The sequence below is a fragment of the Thamnophis sirtalis genome, unplaced genomic scaffold (genome assembly GCF_051295495.1).
Source record: "Thamnophis sirtalis isolate CommonGarterSnake01/CBP01778 unplaced genomic scaffold, rThaSir2_p1.2 scaffold_2, whole genome shotgun sequence".
Classification (NCBI taxonomy): domain Eukaryota; kingdom Metazoa; phylum Chordata; class Lepidosauria; order Squamata; family Natricidae; genus Thamnophis; species Thamnophis sirtalis.
Window position 1 is genome coordinate 120,793,347 of NW_028261382.1, and position 16,984 is coordinate 120,810,330.

Here is a 16,984-nt window from a genome sequence, read left to right on the forward strand (position 1 = left end):
TAGTGGTGGCGGCAGGAGGCTCTGTCCACCTGCTCAGAATATGCAGAAATGTTTTGTGCGTGCAATCACAAGCAAATCAGTAGCACCTGGATTTGCAACCCACCTCTGTATCAGTCTTACATAACTGTGCTGATATCCCCACCACCATCATTGTTCAATTTCATGAAAATAAAATTGCTTTGGAAATTTCTTCAAAGGTGATAATTTCAGGAATATTTTCAAATGTGGAATGTGATATTCTTGCACAATCATTGCTACAATGGCACAAATAAGTGTGTATGAATCATCTTTGTTTTACAACACTGTCTCCAGGGGTCTGCAACCTCCCTGGTTTTTCATGCTTCAATTACAATCCACTACAAGACATAAAAATAAAATTCCCTATAGTTTGTATATGTGTACTTCTGAATGTGTGCTTTCAGTGAAGTATAGGAAATTAGGGAGGCTGTAGAATTATAGGAAGATGTAAAACAGAATGTAATACCATCTAACATCTGTTACTGAGCTTGCACTTTATTGATTTTTCTCCCAAAAAAATCTGCACGCTGCCAGATTTTATTACAATTATAAAACATTAATTTTTCAATTCTGGTATCAGCAAAAATTACATAAAGAGTTGATAAAACATTATTTTAAAAAAAGGTTCCTTTTAACCTTGATCAAATAAATCAACTTTATATTCCTTCTTTTTTTCTAACAATCTTAATCTTTAATTGGATCAAATATTGTCAAACAGTTTGGTTTCTTTCTTTTTCTATTTTATCCTATTGCTGAGTTCTTCAGTGTTTTTACAAACGTTTTGTGTTGATCCAATAGAGAAACATTTTTCAGGTTATTCTCTTGTTTCATGATAGTTTAACAGTATATTGCTGAACTGAAAACTGCTGTGATTGGATGATATGAAAATACAAGGTATAATTAGTGAGTTGAAGGGCCAGGATATATAGTTGCCCTTTATAGCATCTGATATAGGATAAAGGGGAAAGCAACATAAAGCTTCATTGGACAAGTAGAAATGCACTCTGTTACTAATTTTGTAGCCTTGGATGTTATAGTTCATGACATGAAAAAGAATATTCTAGTATCATTCATCTTCAAGGGAATTCATAAATGTAATGCATGGATTTTAGTAATGTGATCCAGTGCAGCTAATAACATATTTCCACTCTTGGTATCTGTCTCTCTCATCATCTGTAGTTCGGGATGTGATGTAAATATTTTATGTATCCTAACCTCTTGAAACTACACATATGTGTATCTCTCAACTGGAGATTCACCCAAGGAAGATAACTTCTTTCAGATATGGAGAAATTCAAAAGTTTTCTTTTTTATATCTAGCTAAATGGGTGTTTCCCCCCCCTTCTCAAAGGAAACAAGCTTTAACTCCATTCCCAACATATATTGTTTACTTGGAATAAGAGTTTTTAGAAGAACTACAATTTTCTAGGAAAGTTTGATGTAAACTTTCAGACATGCTAAGAAAGTTTTCAATAAAATAAATAAATAAAACCTGTTTCCAGATATAGCATGCAAAGCTATGCAGGGTAGGAATTGCCTAATATCTGGTTAGGAGTCAAATGTCTGTCTGCTACAAGAAGAATTATTGACATCTCCTTGGGGGCAGGAAACAGTTTGTCATTGACCTCCTTGTTTCATCCTTATACAGGGTCACTGGTTGCTTTCCAGCAGATAAATCTTTATGTGTCCTAACCTAAATCTGCCCTTAACAGCTTCTTCTCACTGGGAAGAGTTTAAAGAAAAACTTGAAGAGCAGAAGCATATTCCAGATGTCACTTATTGTGTCTTATGCATATGCCCCAACCTTGAACTTGGAACCGGATCTTTGATGGGAAAGGGGCAGCATTCAAACTGCCTTTTGAGGATGGCCTGGCAATGTCTGGGCTGCTTCCATAAAAGAGCATCGCTATCGCTGATTCAATGGACTGAATCACAAACAAATATTACAAAATTTGGTGCTGATATATCTTTTCAGGGCTGGGATTATTTTAACCAACATATTATGCATGCATATGTTATAACAGGCTAACGCTTGGTTTCTGCAAACTAGCCTTCTATTAAAGGAAGCCTGAAGAAGTGAATCATCTTTGGCTGTTGAGATTTTTCAAAAAATGAACCAAAACCAAAACAAATGAACAGTCTCGTGATCTTGCTGTACTGGACTTTTCCTATACTTCTAATTGAAGTATAATGTATTTGTGATGCTCCTACAACCAAAAGTTTTTATTTGGCAGAATAATTTTAAAGGTAAAACTAGAGCATCCCCTTGCACACATGTGCTAGTCATTCCCAACTCTAGTGGGTGGTGCTCATCTCTGTTTCAAAGCCGAAGAGACAGCGCTGTCTGAAGACATCTCCGTGGTCATGTGGTCGGCATGACTAAATGTCAATGGCACAGGGAATGCTGTTACTTCCCGCCAAAGCTGGTCTCTATTTTTCTACTTGCATTTTCATGTGCTGTTGAACTGCTAGGTTGGTAGAAACTGGGGCAAGTAATGGGAGCTCAATCCATTATGCAATGCCAGGAATCCGAACTGCTGAATTGCCAACCTTTCTGATCAACAAGCTCAGCGTCTTAGCCACTGAGCCAAATAATATTAGGATTATTATTATCCAATATCTACCTTGGATTTATTACAGAAATGAACTGCTGGAAGTTCCAATCAAGTACAATATTTATTTATATATCTTGAGGAATAAGGAACTAAACATAAATAGCAGCAACAATCAACACAGATGTGTCATAAAATTGAATGCATGGATGTAACTTTTTGTTTGTTTGATTAACTAAGTTACTCCAGGAAAAATCTTTTAACTTGATGACATGTTATCTAAGTACCCTTAGGGAGGTTAATGAGTTTTATTAACAAATTTAATTTATAAATATAGTTGAATTGTATGGCTCAAGAAATTGAAATGAAGCAGGAGACCTACTTATTTATTTTTTTTGCCATTCCTGTGATTTCTTCATAGCTAACACAGTCTTCAAACAAACAAAATATCAGCTCTTTGCCGGACATCACCAGACAGACTTCATAGAAATCAAATTGACTCTATTATCAGCTAAAGTTATATCATCAAAGACATGCTGATGGGGAAGCAGATCATGAACTGTTCATATCCAAGTTCCAAGTTAAGGTAAAGAGAAAGAAGAAAGCCAATCAATTGCCACAATATGACCACAATATGATTTCAAGGAGAACCTCAGAAATTGCTTTGAAGTTCTGAACCTCATTGATTGGGAATTAGAGGCACCGTGAAATGAACTTAAAGAAGTTGTTAGGGATGAATGTGATAAAGAAGCTGCCAAGGATGAAGAAAAAGAAGAAAGCAAACTGTATGTCAGAACAAACTGTGGAAATTGCCAAGAAGATAAGAGAAGCCACAGTGAAGTTTTTTCTTAAAAAAAGAAAAGTCTCAGAAAGTACTCAGCAAAGATTTTTCAGAGAACTGTTAGAAGAGAAAAGAAGCAGCATGACAACATCTGTAAAAGCTACAGAACTCATGGAATATCTTCTGTAGTATGATAGGTAAAAGAAGAAGACACAGTAAAGGTTCTAACCAAGCTACATCAGCAACTCTGAAAAATAACACAGTGGCTAACAGATAGGAAGAGGTCAATTTATGTTCCAAGAGACTTAACAAGAGTGTGCAATTATTCTTAATTTCACATACTAGAAAATATCTTTAATATCACATGCTAGAAAAATAACCTCCAAGGAACACCCAATGCAGATTAGTTACATGAAAAAGAGGTGGAAAGCCAGCTTCAGAAAAACCCATGGAACATGAAACATTATTTCTGATGCAGTTTATAGAATTGTCCCAAAGGTGCTTTTTCAAGAGGCAACTGGACTTTCTGGGTTTTCTTTGAAGACGTTTTGCTTCTCATCCAAGAAGCTTCTTCAGCTCTCAGAGAGAAGATGTTTTTCAAAGAAAAACCAGAAAGTTCAATTGTCTCTTGAAAAAGCACATTTGGGACAACCCAGTGGTCAGATTCAACTGGGGTAACAACCAGCATGTGCAGTGCATTTAAAAATAGCTCTAAAACTTACCTTCTACTGCATCCCCGGTGAATAAAGCAGCTGAGGTGCGATAATCCACTCTGCTGCACCTTTCAGTTAGGCTTCAAACAAAGGAAATATAGGACAGACTAGCGGAGGGGTGGGTGGATGGGGCCAACTGATCGCTGCAATTACTCGTTCACCCAAACCAGTCCAAACCAGCTGAATCCCACACCTGGGACAACCATGATCTGGATGACTGACAATTTATATAATTGTGAAAGCCAAAGAATACCTCAGAAAAGTCCATTGATGCTTCATTGATTGTGGGAAGTCCTTTGATTGTGTTGATAATGTCAAGCTTTGGAAAGTGTTTGGAAAAATTGGGAATCCCAGAACATCTCATTGCCCTCCTGAGATACTGTTTAGAAAAAATCACATTGCAAATAGTATATGGTGAAACAGACTGGCTCTAGGTTGGCAAAAAGTGAGACAAGACTATATATGCTCCCCTTATCTATTCAACACATCTCCTAAATATATATTAAGGGAAGTTGTAATGGAAGAAGATTATTGATTTTAAAATTGGAATGAGAAATGTCAATTATGTGCAGTGCGTTGATGATACTACCTTGATGGGCAAAAGTAATATGATGCACAAAAGGTAACTTCAGTACAATATGCACACCAGTTTATATGATTCAAACCAGTTTGTTATTTTGTAGAATTAGGCTTACTTCGAAACATTTCAAAGCAACTTTTAATTGCACTTGTAATAGTACAACATCAAGCGTTCTAAAATCTGTACAAATGCTTCAATAAATACTATTGTTCACAACAAAAACTGTTTTCAATCTTTCCACCCCCTTAATTTGCAGACTTTTCATTCTGGTTAAAGGAAGATTAAACTTTTCCATCAAGCATTTTTGTAAGAAATGGTTGGGAAAAAATTTATGTATGAAGTGTTATGCAAATTATTTCATTAAAAGCAACATTGGAGATGAATCTCTATAAAGATTAATGGAAGCATGCAGAGTTATGAGAATGGGAAGAAAAAGTACTGCAGTTTCCATTAAGCTTTTATTGTTTTTACGGTCCTGTGGGAAGCTGTCATTGTTCCTTTACTGCCGTGCTTATTTTTGGAGTTGTATGGATCACTGTAATTATAAAGCCCTTCCAGCAAAGATGTACCAATATATAATTTTTAAACAATTATTGTGGAGAAACTAAGGTAAATATTAACATCTGTAAGGGACATTCATCACCAAACCACTAGGGCTATGCAGTTGTTATTGTAAAAACTGAAGATCATAAATGCCTGGTCTTTATAGGACACAACTGACTGCCACTGTCCAATATTATTTAAGAGAAACCTTAACCAAAATGAGCTGTGACATCTAAATCTAACTTTAGAATTGTCTAAAATAGTTAACCTCTAAATTTTAATTGTTGTTAGCATGCAATACCTCACCAAGACCTCTCTGAATGTCTTGAAATATCTTAGTAATAATTTATTATTGCACTGGTGTAGCTGAGTAGTAAATGTTGAGTAATGTTGCATTTCAATGGAGAAATCTCAGATTAATAACTGCTCAGCACACCTGCTATTTAGTATGTCTTTATTATTTATTACAATGACTAATAGCTGCCTTTCAAGATAATAGTCCTCCCAACTTGGCTTACAAGTGAAACAATTATAAATAAAATAAAACAATAAATATTATTTTAAAAGGAGGAGGATACTAAACCTCTAGAATTTTCTCACAGGGCAGTTGATGTAATGGCCCTATTTGTGACACAGGGATTGGGGAAGAGACAGAAGAGGACAGGGCTTCAGGAGCAGCTGTCTACCTACCTCATCTCTCTGATGTTGGGGAGATAATAATTGTGGTTGGTGCAGAATTAATTATGTTTTGAGTACTCAAACTGCTATCATAAAATATATGTTTTATTTTATTTTATTTTATTTTATTTTATTTTATTATTTTATTTTATTTTATTTTATTATTTTATTTTATTCTATTCTATTCTATTTTATTTCATTTTATTTTATTCTATTTTATTTTATTTTATTTTATTACTTTACTTTTTTCATGCATTAGATGAATCATGGTATGTTGTTGTTATTAGTTATGAAGTCATGTCCGACCCATTGTGACCCCATGGACAACATTCCTCCAGGCCTTCCTGTCCTCTACCATCCTCTGGAGTCCATTTAAGCTCAAGCCTATTGCTTCCGTGACTCCATCCAGCCACCTCATTCTCTGTCATCCCCTTCTTCTATTGCCCTCAATCGTTCCCAGCATTGGGCTCTTCACTAGTGAGTCCTTTCTTCTCATTAGGTGGCCAAAGTATTTGAGTTTCGTCTTCTGGCCTTCTAAAGAGCAGTCAGGGTTGATCTGCAGTCCCCATCAGTGGTGGGTTCTGGCCGGTATGGCCCAGTACAGCCATACTGGTAGTAGCGGGGAGCTTCTGACAGCATACTGGTACACTGGCTCATTTGGCCCACCCGCCCATCTGCCTTCTATACTGGTTTTTAAAGCAACTAGCCAGTTGCACACACGCACACAGCGTGCAGTGCCTATTTGAGCTCCAACATGCAACTGGGTGTTGCAGGGGCAGTGGAGTGCACATGTGTGCAAGGAGTGTGTGCATGAAAGGACGCACAGCCCCGTGAGCACCGTACCAGAAATGACAGGGAGAGGAACCCAACACTGATGCAGTGACTGTGTACGTATGTTGATTGTGACTAATGCTTTAACTGATTTCAATGGGTAATTTTAAATATTCTCATCATGTCACTTGCTGCATGAAAAAGAATCCTCCTTTGGTTCACAACTAAATCATCCTTGGTAAAAGAAAAATAGTCATTTTAGATCTCTCCCCCGCCTCACTCTATTACAAACTATTGAACAATACAAACATTGAATATCTTGTATAAGTTATTGCTATTTAACACAATGCTATTATGACTGATCAGGTAATGCACAAGGGACTGCAAAGCAGCTGAGCAGATACAGCTAATCATATTGCATTTTTAATTTAAAATTAGAACCAGGCTGAGAAACATTCCTGTATTTTCTTCCTTTCACGTTTTCATGTAAATTGGTGAACGAATGTCATATTATTTGCTCATATTCAGTTACAAGTTGTTCAAATTTTAGAATTTGGTAGAGTCTTCTGTCCAGTACTTTAGACTCTTCGGTTCTGCACTTTTCAATTAAATCCCACGAAGAAGAGGTGGTGCAGTGGTCAGAGTGCAATACTGCAGGTTACTTCAGCTGACTGCTAGCTGCAGTTCAGCAGTTCAAATCTCACCAGGCTCAAGGTTGACTCAGCCCTCCATCCTTCTGGGGTGGATAAAATGATGACCCAGATTGTTGGGGGCAATATGCGAACTCTGTAAACCACTTAGACAGGGCTGTAAAGCACTGTGAAGCAGTATATAAGTCTGAGTGCTATTGCTATTCCCCCCCCCCCAAATGGTGCTATCTACTGATAGACAACCATATTAGATACAAGGAGGTTCAGCAAAGTGACTCGCTCACTTTCCCCACCCAAATCTTTACAACCAAATCAAAGTTTCCCATAGTTAGTTTAATTCACCTGTCTCTAAGCTGTGAATATGAATGTAATGCAAGGAAACAGATTTCCTCTTCATTTTCCCCTTCATTAAACAACAAAGAATAAAGAAAAGAAACATCTCTTCTTCAGAATTTGAAGAGATACTTCCAATTCAAACAAATTCTGTCTGATACACAACAGTGTTCTATCTTCATAACTCAGTATAAAACATATTTATTAATTATGATGCAATAAAGAAAATAAAGTATTTACTTTGTCAGGATTCCAAGAATTCAGCAGTAGAAATAATGCACTTATCTCCACTGGGAAATCTCACTTGATGGATCAAATGTAATTTTCTAGAAAAGCAGTGTTGCCTTATGGTGAATCTTATTGAGCACACTTATTCGTGAACCATGGCAAGTTGTTTGAATAAGAAACATCTCGGTTGGAAATCATATAGTCCAACCCAGCTGTGTTTATTTCAGTGCTTGCATATTCAAATAAACACCAACTGTTTATTTGTGTGTATGATCCATATACATATGTGAACATTCAAATAAATGCTCTCAGAAGTTTATTGAAAATATGTCAGAGGTAAAAAGGGAGCATGTGCGGTTGACTCTAGCTCTAAGCAATTTTGCTGGTTAAATCAGATACTAATGTTAAAATCTTGGATGGATGCACTTTTTCAAAAAAAAAAAAAAAGCAGATTAGATTGATTCAGCCAATGATTCAGCCTTTGTAAAATACAAGTGGATTTAATATAGGAGAACATACTCTTGGACTTGAGTATGAGAAAGAGATTCAGCCATGAAACTTACTGGGTGGCATTGAATCCTTGATCTAACTATCATATGCAGTACTTGTAAATTATATTGTATAACTGAGGTTCTCATGGTTGTGTTTTGCTGACCACTTGAAAAATAAAAGATGGATCTTGGCAGATCCTTCAAGAAATTTGGGTTTCATTTTGATTTTCTCCAAATCAATACATGTAGAAGCAATAAAGTTAAATGCCACATTGTTTTGCGGAAAAAAGTTATGTGAAAGTAAGTTATGAAATTGACACTATTTGTATTTGTGTTTGCAAATAGGCAGTCATAATAAAACCATAAGACTCTATGCCAAGGCTTGCTTACATACCCAACATTATGGCAAGCAACCTTGATCTATGCTATTGGAAATAGTTGATAGATGATAGACATATAGATATATAGACAGATGGATAGACATACAGATATATAGACAGATGGATGGATGGATGGATGGATGATTGATAGATAGATAGATAGATAGATAGATAGATAGATAGATAGATAGATAGATAGATAGATAGATGAGAGAGGGGGGAGATTTTCAAAATATATAACTCTGGTATATTTTTTTTTTTTGCAAGTGGTACTATGGTGCTTTGGTTAATAGCGCTACATCTTCAGATATACAAGCTACCTTAATGCTTTGAAAATAAGCTCCATTTTGTAATGGAGAAGAAATAACACTTTTTAAAATCAAATTTTAAAAAGTAGCTTAACAAGAAGAGACATAAGACTTCCTTGTTGTTGCCATTTTTCAGAGGGCCCTTGGAGCCACCAAACTTTATTCTCTGGGCTCAGAGTTTCAATCCCAGCCACAGCACCCGGAGCATGAATGATTTCAAAAAATGTGGTATGGTTTTAGGGCTGTCCCCTGTAATAGTTCTTGCTTGTTTTACATTTCACCTCTTCCTGCATCCAGGAATGATGAAGCTATTTTGAAAGCTCATCTTACCTTGAGAATGTAATTTTTTTTCCCATGAAAGAGAAACTGATCATTCTGAGAGAGAACAACTCTTAATTTATTTATAGCCACATGCCAAGATCTAGCAACATGCATATGTATCATGTTTCTGTTTGCATTTTTATTCATGAGTATTTGGGTGGCTTCTATAAAGATTTTTTAGTAAACACTGAAAGCATTAGTCAACTATACTCCTAATGTGCAATCTCATAGAATGTTTATTAAATAATAATATTGAACTCTCAGACAGTTTTATTTCTGAGAATGCTGGGGCTTTATTGCAGGGCTGCTGAGTAATACCACATTGTGGAAAACACACAGGATTGAAAGTCAAGAATGATTAGAAAAAGCAGATGTCCCTGGATTCTACTGTAGGGGGAAAACCTGCCAGTGTATTGCTACCTTTGTAATATTAATAGTAATATTTCAAAAGTTGGATCAGAGTGAATTGCATAATGAAAGAAACAGTATTAAATGATTTTTTTCCATGCAGAATTGACAAACTTAATATTCAAACATATACATTTAAAATCCCAAGCTTAAAAATACAGCTAAGCAATCTACAACTGACTATAACTTCTCCTCCTCCTGTTCCTTCTCCATTTCTTTCTCTCTCCTTCGCCTTCTCTTACCTACAAATCTTTTTGTCCTCAGGATTTCCTAAGTATGTAACTTCTGGCATCTTCAGAAGTAGGTAGATAAAAGATAAAATGAAGCATCAGTATAAATCCAATACTGCTTTTCTGCATTCTCTTGCAGTCCTTAAATCAAGGCATATCCGGCTCTTATCGTATTCTTCTTTTGCTGAAATAGTACATGCTTCATTGTAAATTATGACATTTGATACTAACGATTTTAAATCCCAGGCTGATATGGTATTTATCCTCAGCCCCAGTGAGATTAAAACCAAAATCTAACGTTTCATTGCTTCAACTCCTAGTGAATCAAATCCTGTGTAGTTTCATTTGTGACTGGCAATTCCGGAGAAATATTATCACAACAGCAAAAACAGCTCCTTCATCTGCAAACACTCCAGTTATCACGATGCCTAGTCAGCAGCATTTGTTTATGGAGGAGTTTCAGGCCTTTGTCTGTGCATGTGTATCCAATCTATATGAGTATATGAGTGTGTACACACACAAATATGGCTTTGAGTCAGTTTTGACTCCTGGCATCAGCTTGGATGAATCTCTGCAATTTTCTTGGCAAGATTTCCTAAGTGGCTTGCCATTACCTCCTCCAGAGGGCTGAATGGAAATGACTGGCCCAACGTCACTCATATGGCTCTGTGCCTAATGCAGAACTAGAACTCACAATTTCCCAGTTAAGTGAATCCCCATTGATTTTGCTTGTCAGAAGATCACAAAAGACAATCATATGAGCCCAGGACACTGCAAGCATCATAAATATGAGTCAGTTGCCCAACATCTGAATTTTGAACATGTGACCATGGGGATGCCGTGATGGTCATAAGTGTGAAAAGTGGCCATAAGTCACTTTTTAAAAGTCCCATTGTAACTTTGAGCAGTCTCTAAATGAACTGTTGTTAACCAAGAACTGTTTTTATTGATCATCTACAAAATGGTACAAGAACAGCTTTTATGTAACTGATGTTTTTACAAGGGGAATCAAACTTTGTTTCTGAATACCAAAATCATACAGGTGTATAAAGGACTATGTCACACTACTGACCAGACTCTTTTGTACTGTTGGAAGAAATGTCCATCTGGGTTCAGTTCCAAGTGGGGAAAAAAGACACTGGAAACATGCAGGCAGTTTGGAAAGATGGTTTAATGGTGGACAGGACCACATGGCTTGGAGCTCCTGGGTAAAAAGGGGGTGACATGCCTTGGAGATGTTGGATGAAGAAGGAGAAAAAAGGGAAGAAATGCTGAGAGTGCCCTGATTTTATGCCCTCCCAGAGCTTCTCTTCCTTTGCCATAAATGCACTCTGATTGGAAGTCAGACTCCCAGGGGGCAGGGGTCTTAAACTAAGTTTGCAGGCTGTCTGCCTTTTGACTTCCAAGCTTGGATGAGTTGTTGTTGGATGATGATGTAATGAAAGGGCTTTGGGATTCTTATTATGGCAGTCTGAAGTAGGTAGATCTTTGTTATGTAGAATAGACTGGCTCAGGCCTTAATGGTCCATTGACAAAGGTGGATAGGACAGGGAGCTGCTTTGCCTTTAAAACATGTTTCTCCTTTTCTCATCCAGGGAAATATAAAATGTTGCCTTTTTAATATTTCCTAGAATATTTCAGTTTTTGGGGAGAGGGGTGGGTGCTAACTTCCTACAGTACTAAACACTTAACAATTGTGAAATAATCCAATATAGAAAAATCTGTATCCTTGAAGCGGTTTTCCAAGTACAATTTGTGTATAATTTATGGTGATTCTTATGCATGTTTTATATTCTGGTATTGAGTAGAGATCACACTGTTTGCTTCCCTATTCTTAGATATTTTGTTAGAGAACTAATGTGAGGCAACTAAAGGTGTGGCCCAGGGGTCGGTTCTGGATCCCATTCCAACCGGTACAGTTGGAATGGGCCTGGTAGTGCCCACATGGATGCGCGCATCGTGCACGCACATGTGCGCATCACACAAATGTGTTTTACCACTTCCATGAGCCACTGTGATGCTCCAGCTGCTCAGCAGAGCATCGAGCAGGCACTGTACCTGCCGTGCACGTGCGCGGAAGCCCCAAAGTGTCAGCGTTCCAAATATCATGTAGAATTAAATCAGAGTCCAAGGCAAAATGATCCTTAAAGTTCCAATTTAATAAATCAGACATTTTAGCACATCTGTGTAATCCCAATTCTGGAAATTATATCAGAATCCCACCCAGTTAAAAGTTTATGATCTTGTCCCCACACCCACAAATCCGTCACATGGTCCAGTTGTCTTCTTCCCCACTAGCATCTCCACCCAGCTGCTTCCGGTCAGAGGATGACCTTGGTCTTTTAGAAAAGAATGACAACAATACATTCCACAATCCTACTTCTTTCTGTTCCCCCCTCCCAACTACTACATTAATGAAACAGCATAATGAAATATGAGAAAGTGTGGCAGGCCAAAGATCCTAACAGGAATATAATTGCAGGTCTGACACAAAGACTTAAAAGATTGGTAAGGAGCTCGGGCAGGCTGGTGGGCCCTCTGGAGCACCATACAGGAATGGTATCCAGTGCTCCAGGCAGGCTCCGGTAAGCCCATACCAGGGCGTACCGCCTGAAACCGGGGCGTACCGCCTGAAACCCACCACTGGTGTGGCCTAATTGAATCTTGACATACAAAAAATTTAGTTGTTTTCATTTTTTAAAATTGCTATCTTTTGTCTCCTGAATTCTCTGTTATGTGTGGGAAATCACGTTTAAAACTTTACAAATCAATGCATTTTCCTGGATCAGTTTTAATCAATTGCTTTCTCTCGTGCTAATGCCTAGGTTATATCATGAGATTGTAAACAGGATAACATGGGAGGAACCATATACATTACACTCCTTGGAGCAAAATATAATAGTGTCTGGAAAATATGTTCTAAATAATGTTACATTTCTGATTTATTTATTTATGAACTGGATTTATAAGGCTGTCCAACAGTAATGATGTGACTCTGGGTGATGTAAAGCAGGAAAGCAAACAGTAAATAAAATAAGAAACACCCCCGTCCCCACCAAAAAAAACCCCATATATGGGTATGGTTTAACAATTGTATTGGATAATGATCCTTTTGCAAATATGACAATAATAAATGGTAATAAAAGGTTCATTTTCCAACCAATGGGATCATTTATGACAACAACATAAGCCTTCAGTGTGAAACTGAATAAGGTCTGGTCAGTTTCAGGTAGCATTTATGGGCTGGCTAGAGGGTTCTAAACAACTAAGTAGCAATAGCAATAGCAATAGCAGTTAGACTTATATACCGCTTCATAGGGCTTTCAGCCCTCTCTAAGCGGTTTACAGAGTCAGCATATTGCCCCCAACAACAATCTGGGTCCTCATTTTACCCACCTCGGAAGGATGGAAGACTGAGTCAACCCTGAGCTGGTGAGATTTGAACAGCCGAACTGCAGAACTGCAGTCAGCTGAAGTAGCATGCAGTGCTGCATTTAACCACTGTGCCACCTCGGCGTAAGGTCATGCAATTATCTTGCAATTTATCTTGCAATTAGAACTTTCTAGGGATCCGCTGTGCTTCAGAAAAAAAGTAGTTGAGGAAGAGATGGCTTGTTTAAGTAGTCTCTTCTCCCTGCAAGGGGCAAAAAAGAAAGAAAACAAAAAAATTCAGGCACAGGACACTGTATGATGGTACTTTCTCTGGATAAGACAATAGCAACTGCTATTGGTCTTTAGAGCATCTCTCTTTTTCTTAATCACATGGTTTGCTTAGTTGACTAACTAAGCTTAGAGAGAATTTCCCTGTAAGCATCTGCATTACTTAGATGAGGACTACCTGTAACACTAAAATATGTATAAAAATAAATATGTAATCCAAAATATAAAATGACAACCATCACATATTAAACTGAGCCATGAACTTAAAGATAAAGGTTTCCCTCGCACGTAAGTGCTAGTCATTCCCAACTTTAGGGGGCAGTGCTGATCTCCATTTCAAAGCCAAAGAGCCAGCGCTGTCCAAAGATGTCTCTGTGGTCATGTGGCCAGCATGACTAAACGCTGAGGGTGCACGGAACACTGTTACCTTCCCACCTATTTTTGGTTCCTATTTTTCTACTTGCATTTTTACATGCTTTCAAACTGCTAGGTTGGCAGAAGCTGGGATAAGTAATGGGACCTCACTCCATTACACGGCACTAGGGATTCAAACCGCAGAACTGCTCACCTTTCTGATCGACAAGCTCAGTGTCTTAGCCACTGAGCCACCACATCCCTTATGCAGTCCTTAAGCTAACTAAGCCATAAAGTGATTTAATTGGGTTTAGCATATTGTGGGAACCCAGCCATTGTGGCTTACTCAGCAAACATTGTTTAAATGAATCATGGCTTGAACCAAAACAAAATTAAACCAAATACTTTTCTGTGGCCTTTGTTCTTCTCTTGTTCTGTAGCTTGAGAACTACATTGTGGAAAACATGAAGTCAGAAATGGCTCAGCTGCAGCAGAACGCTGTCCAAAATCACACAGCCACCATGCTGGAAATAGGAACCAGCCTTCTCAGCCAGACAGCAGAACAGACAAGAAAGCTCACAGATGTTGAAACACAAGTAAGTAGTCACAATTATTTTCACCAGAACAATGACTATGGTGCAATAATTTCCATTCCCTTTTTCTGACTATTCCTTTTTGACTGATGTAGCCAAGAAGGTGATCACTTTGATTGTGAGCTGCATATATTCTCTTATATAGAAAGGTAGCCATTTTTTGATTAAAACAAAAACATTTTGAGTGTTTACTGAAAAGTAGTAATGGCAGAGTAGATAAAGTCCTAATGATTATCCATACTTGGTCTACATAAGGCATTCTAGCTGGGTAGCTCTCCTTACTTTTATATTTTTATAATATCTTGAGTCATCCTTGCAACTAATTCCATGGGTATATTTACACATTAACAGGTGTTCAATACTTGGTCTGTATTTTCAACAGAAAAATTTACTCTCACTGAAGTTATCAACTAACTGATCAAAATTCTTTAAATTTGTTAATGTGCTAGAAAAGCTAGCATCGGCAGGAAAATGCTAGACTCCTTCCTCGTAAGGATGAGTGACTTTCTTCCATTGTTCTATGGATTTGGTCAGTCTGTTTCCAATTGGTCCATAATTCTGCTTTAACAGGAAAATGTCTAAAACTAATTTGCAAGTGGGTAGTGGAGAAAATATGTCTTACTTTCCAATGAATCATCTTTTTTAAAGGGCTTCTTTGTTTTTTAAGATAAGGAGCCATCAGAAGTGAACTTATAAATCAGATGGAAAGAAGGGACAGCACAAAAATATAGTACTCATAGATATAGCCAGTGGTGGGATTCAGTCAGTTTCCATCTATTCGGGAGAACTTTCTAAGTTTGGAGAACCGGTTGTTGGAAGAAATCTCATTTTGTTTTTTCCTACTTTACAGGGCTAATCCTGTAAGGAAGGCAGGAAGGAAACATTCTGGTGTTGTTTCTAGCCTAATCCTTATTTCCCTGCTTATAGAAACTGCCTCTCCGGTTAACCCTTATTACACTGTAACAGCTAAGGTAAAGCGCCCATCGAGTGTGAGTGACATTGAGTTGGTTACACCCACCCAGTCACATGACCACCAAGCCCCACCTACTCAGTTGGTCATTAGGGCAGAGAACTGGTTATTAAATTATTTGAATCCCACCACTGGATATAGCTCTACAATTTAATGATGCAGAGGCTTTCCTCTTGAGCTGCTAAAGCAGTGTCCAAAGTCTTGATGAACCAGCATTTGATCACATCAAAATTGTCTTTTGGCTACAGCTTCTTAATAAATTATAAATGTGCACCAAAAACATCCTGCATATGTGCAAAAATACTTACAAAGTCATAAATTCAAACAGATTAAGATTATTTTGAATCAATTTTTGTTACATTTTACAAATTCTGTGCTATTGCAGTGTGATAACAATACAAAAGAATGGAAGCAATTGAAAACTGAAGCAAAGATGTAAGACCAGTCCAGAGTCATTGACATGGTCAGCTCATGTCCAGGAATACCTAGGATAAATCACATGGAGGCTACCTAATTAAAGGTCATCTAAATCCTATATTCCAATATAGCCATTAGTCATTACCTAGATGTGGGTTGGCTGTAATATCAAAGAAGATAGCTCGATTTTGCTGCTTTTTCAGGCTGTAATTGACTCAGTGCTACATAAAAGGCTAGGAAGTCCAGACAACATCTGGTTAATTCCAGGGAGTGCTGGGAACCCATCAGAAACAGGACTAGTGTCAGAAGAGAAGAGAGAGATAATTGCTTAGTATCAGCACTTCAAATTCTGAAACAGCCCATTGGTCCAAACTCATTGGACATCCTTTCATTATTGTTTGCCCTTTGATTTTATCTACCCATTCACAATTCATAATTCCTTACCCTTCTTTCCTCTTCTCTTCTATTTACAGTTTTGTCTACATGTTATCTAACAGTTGTTGTATTTTAGACTGTCTGCTTTAAACAAATACAGTCATATCTGTGATCATTACATGAGCAAATTACACATACCGAGTGTGTCACACAGACACACACACACACACACACACACACACTTCAACCTTGACCTATACATGCAATATCCTTTCTATAATTATTACTTAAATGCATATCAACATATGGAATAACCAAGATCAGTTACACAAGGGGGGGAAAAACCAGTCTAGCTAGAGATAGTGTACACATGGTGATGACAAGCCTTGTTTAAGCTCTCAGCGTTTTTTGTTTTCCAGAGAAAGTCTAATAAAAATTTCATGTGGAATAGACTTAGCTTATAAGTAATGGGATAGTAAGGCAGGAAATCTTTGGAACAAAAGACTTGCATTTTTGTATTTATGTCCTAATGAAGAATAGAGACGACACATTATAGGTTTACACTGTATTAAAAGGAATCAAGCATATCAAAACCAGAGTGGGTTGAATCTATTCTATGTTTTATATGAC

General features: G+C 37.4%; 1 protein-coding gene across 1 annotated transcript in view; it reads left to right on the forward strand.

The window, feature by feature from the left end:
• ANGPT1 (angiopoietin 1) overlaps positions 1-16,984 on the forward strand; it is a 147,184-nt gene that overhangs the window by 52,258 nt on the left and 77,942 nt on the right. The window contains exon 2 of the mRNA XM_087706775.1: positions 14,440-14,595. Within this exon, the coding sequence (XP_087562901.1) occupies positions 14,440-14,595 (156 nt within the window). The remainder of the gene's footprint in view (positions 1-14,439; positions 14,596-16,984) is intronic.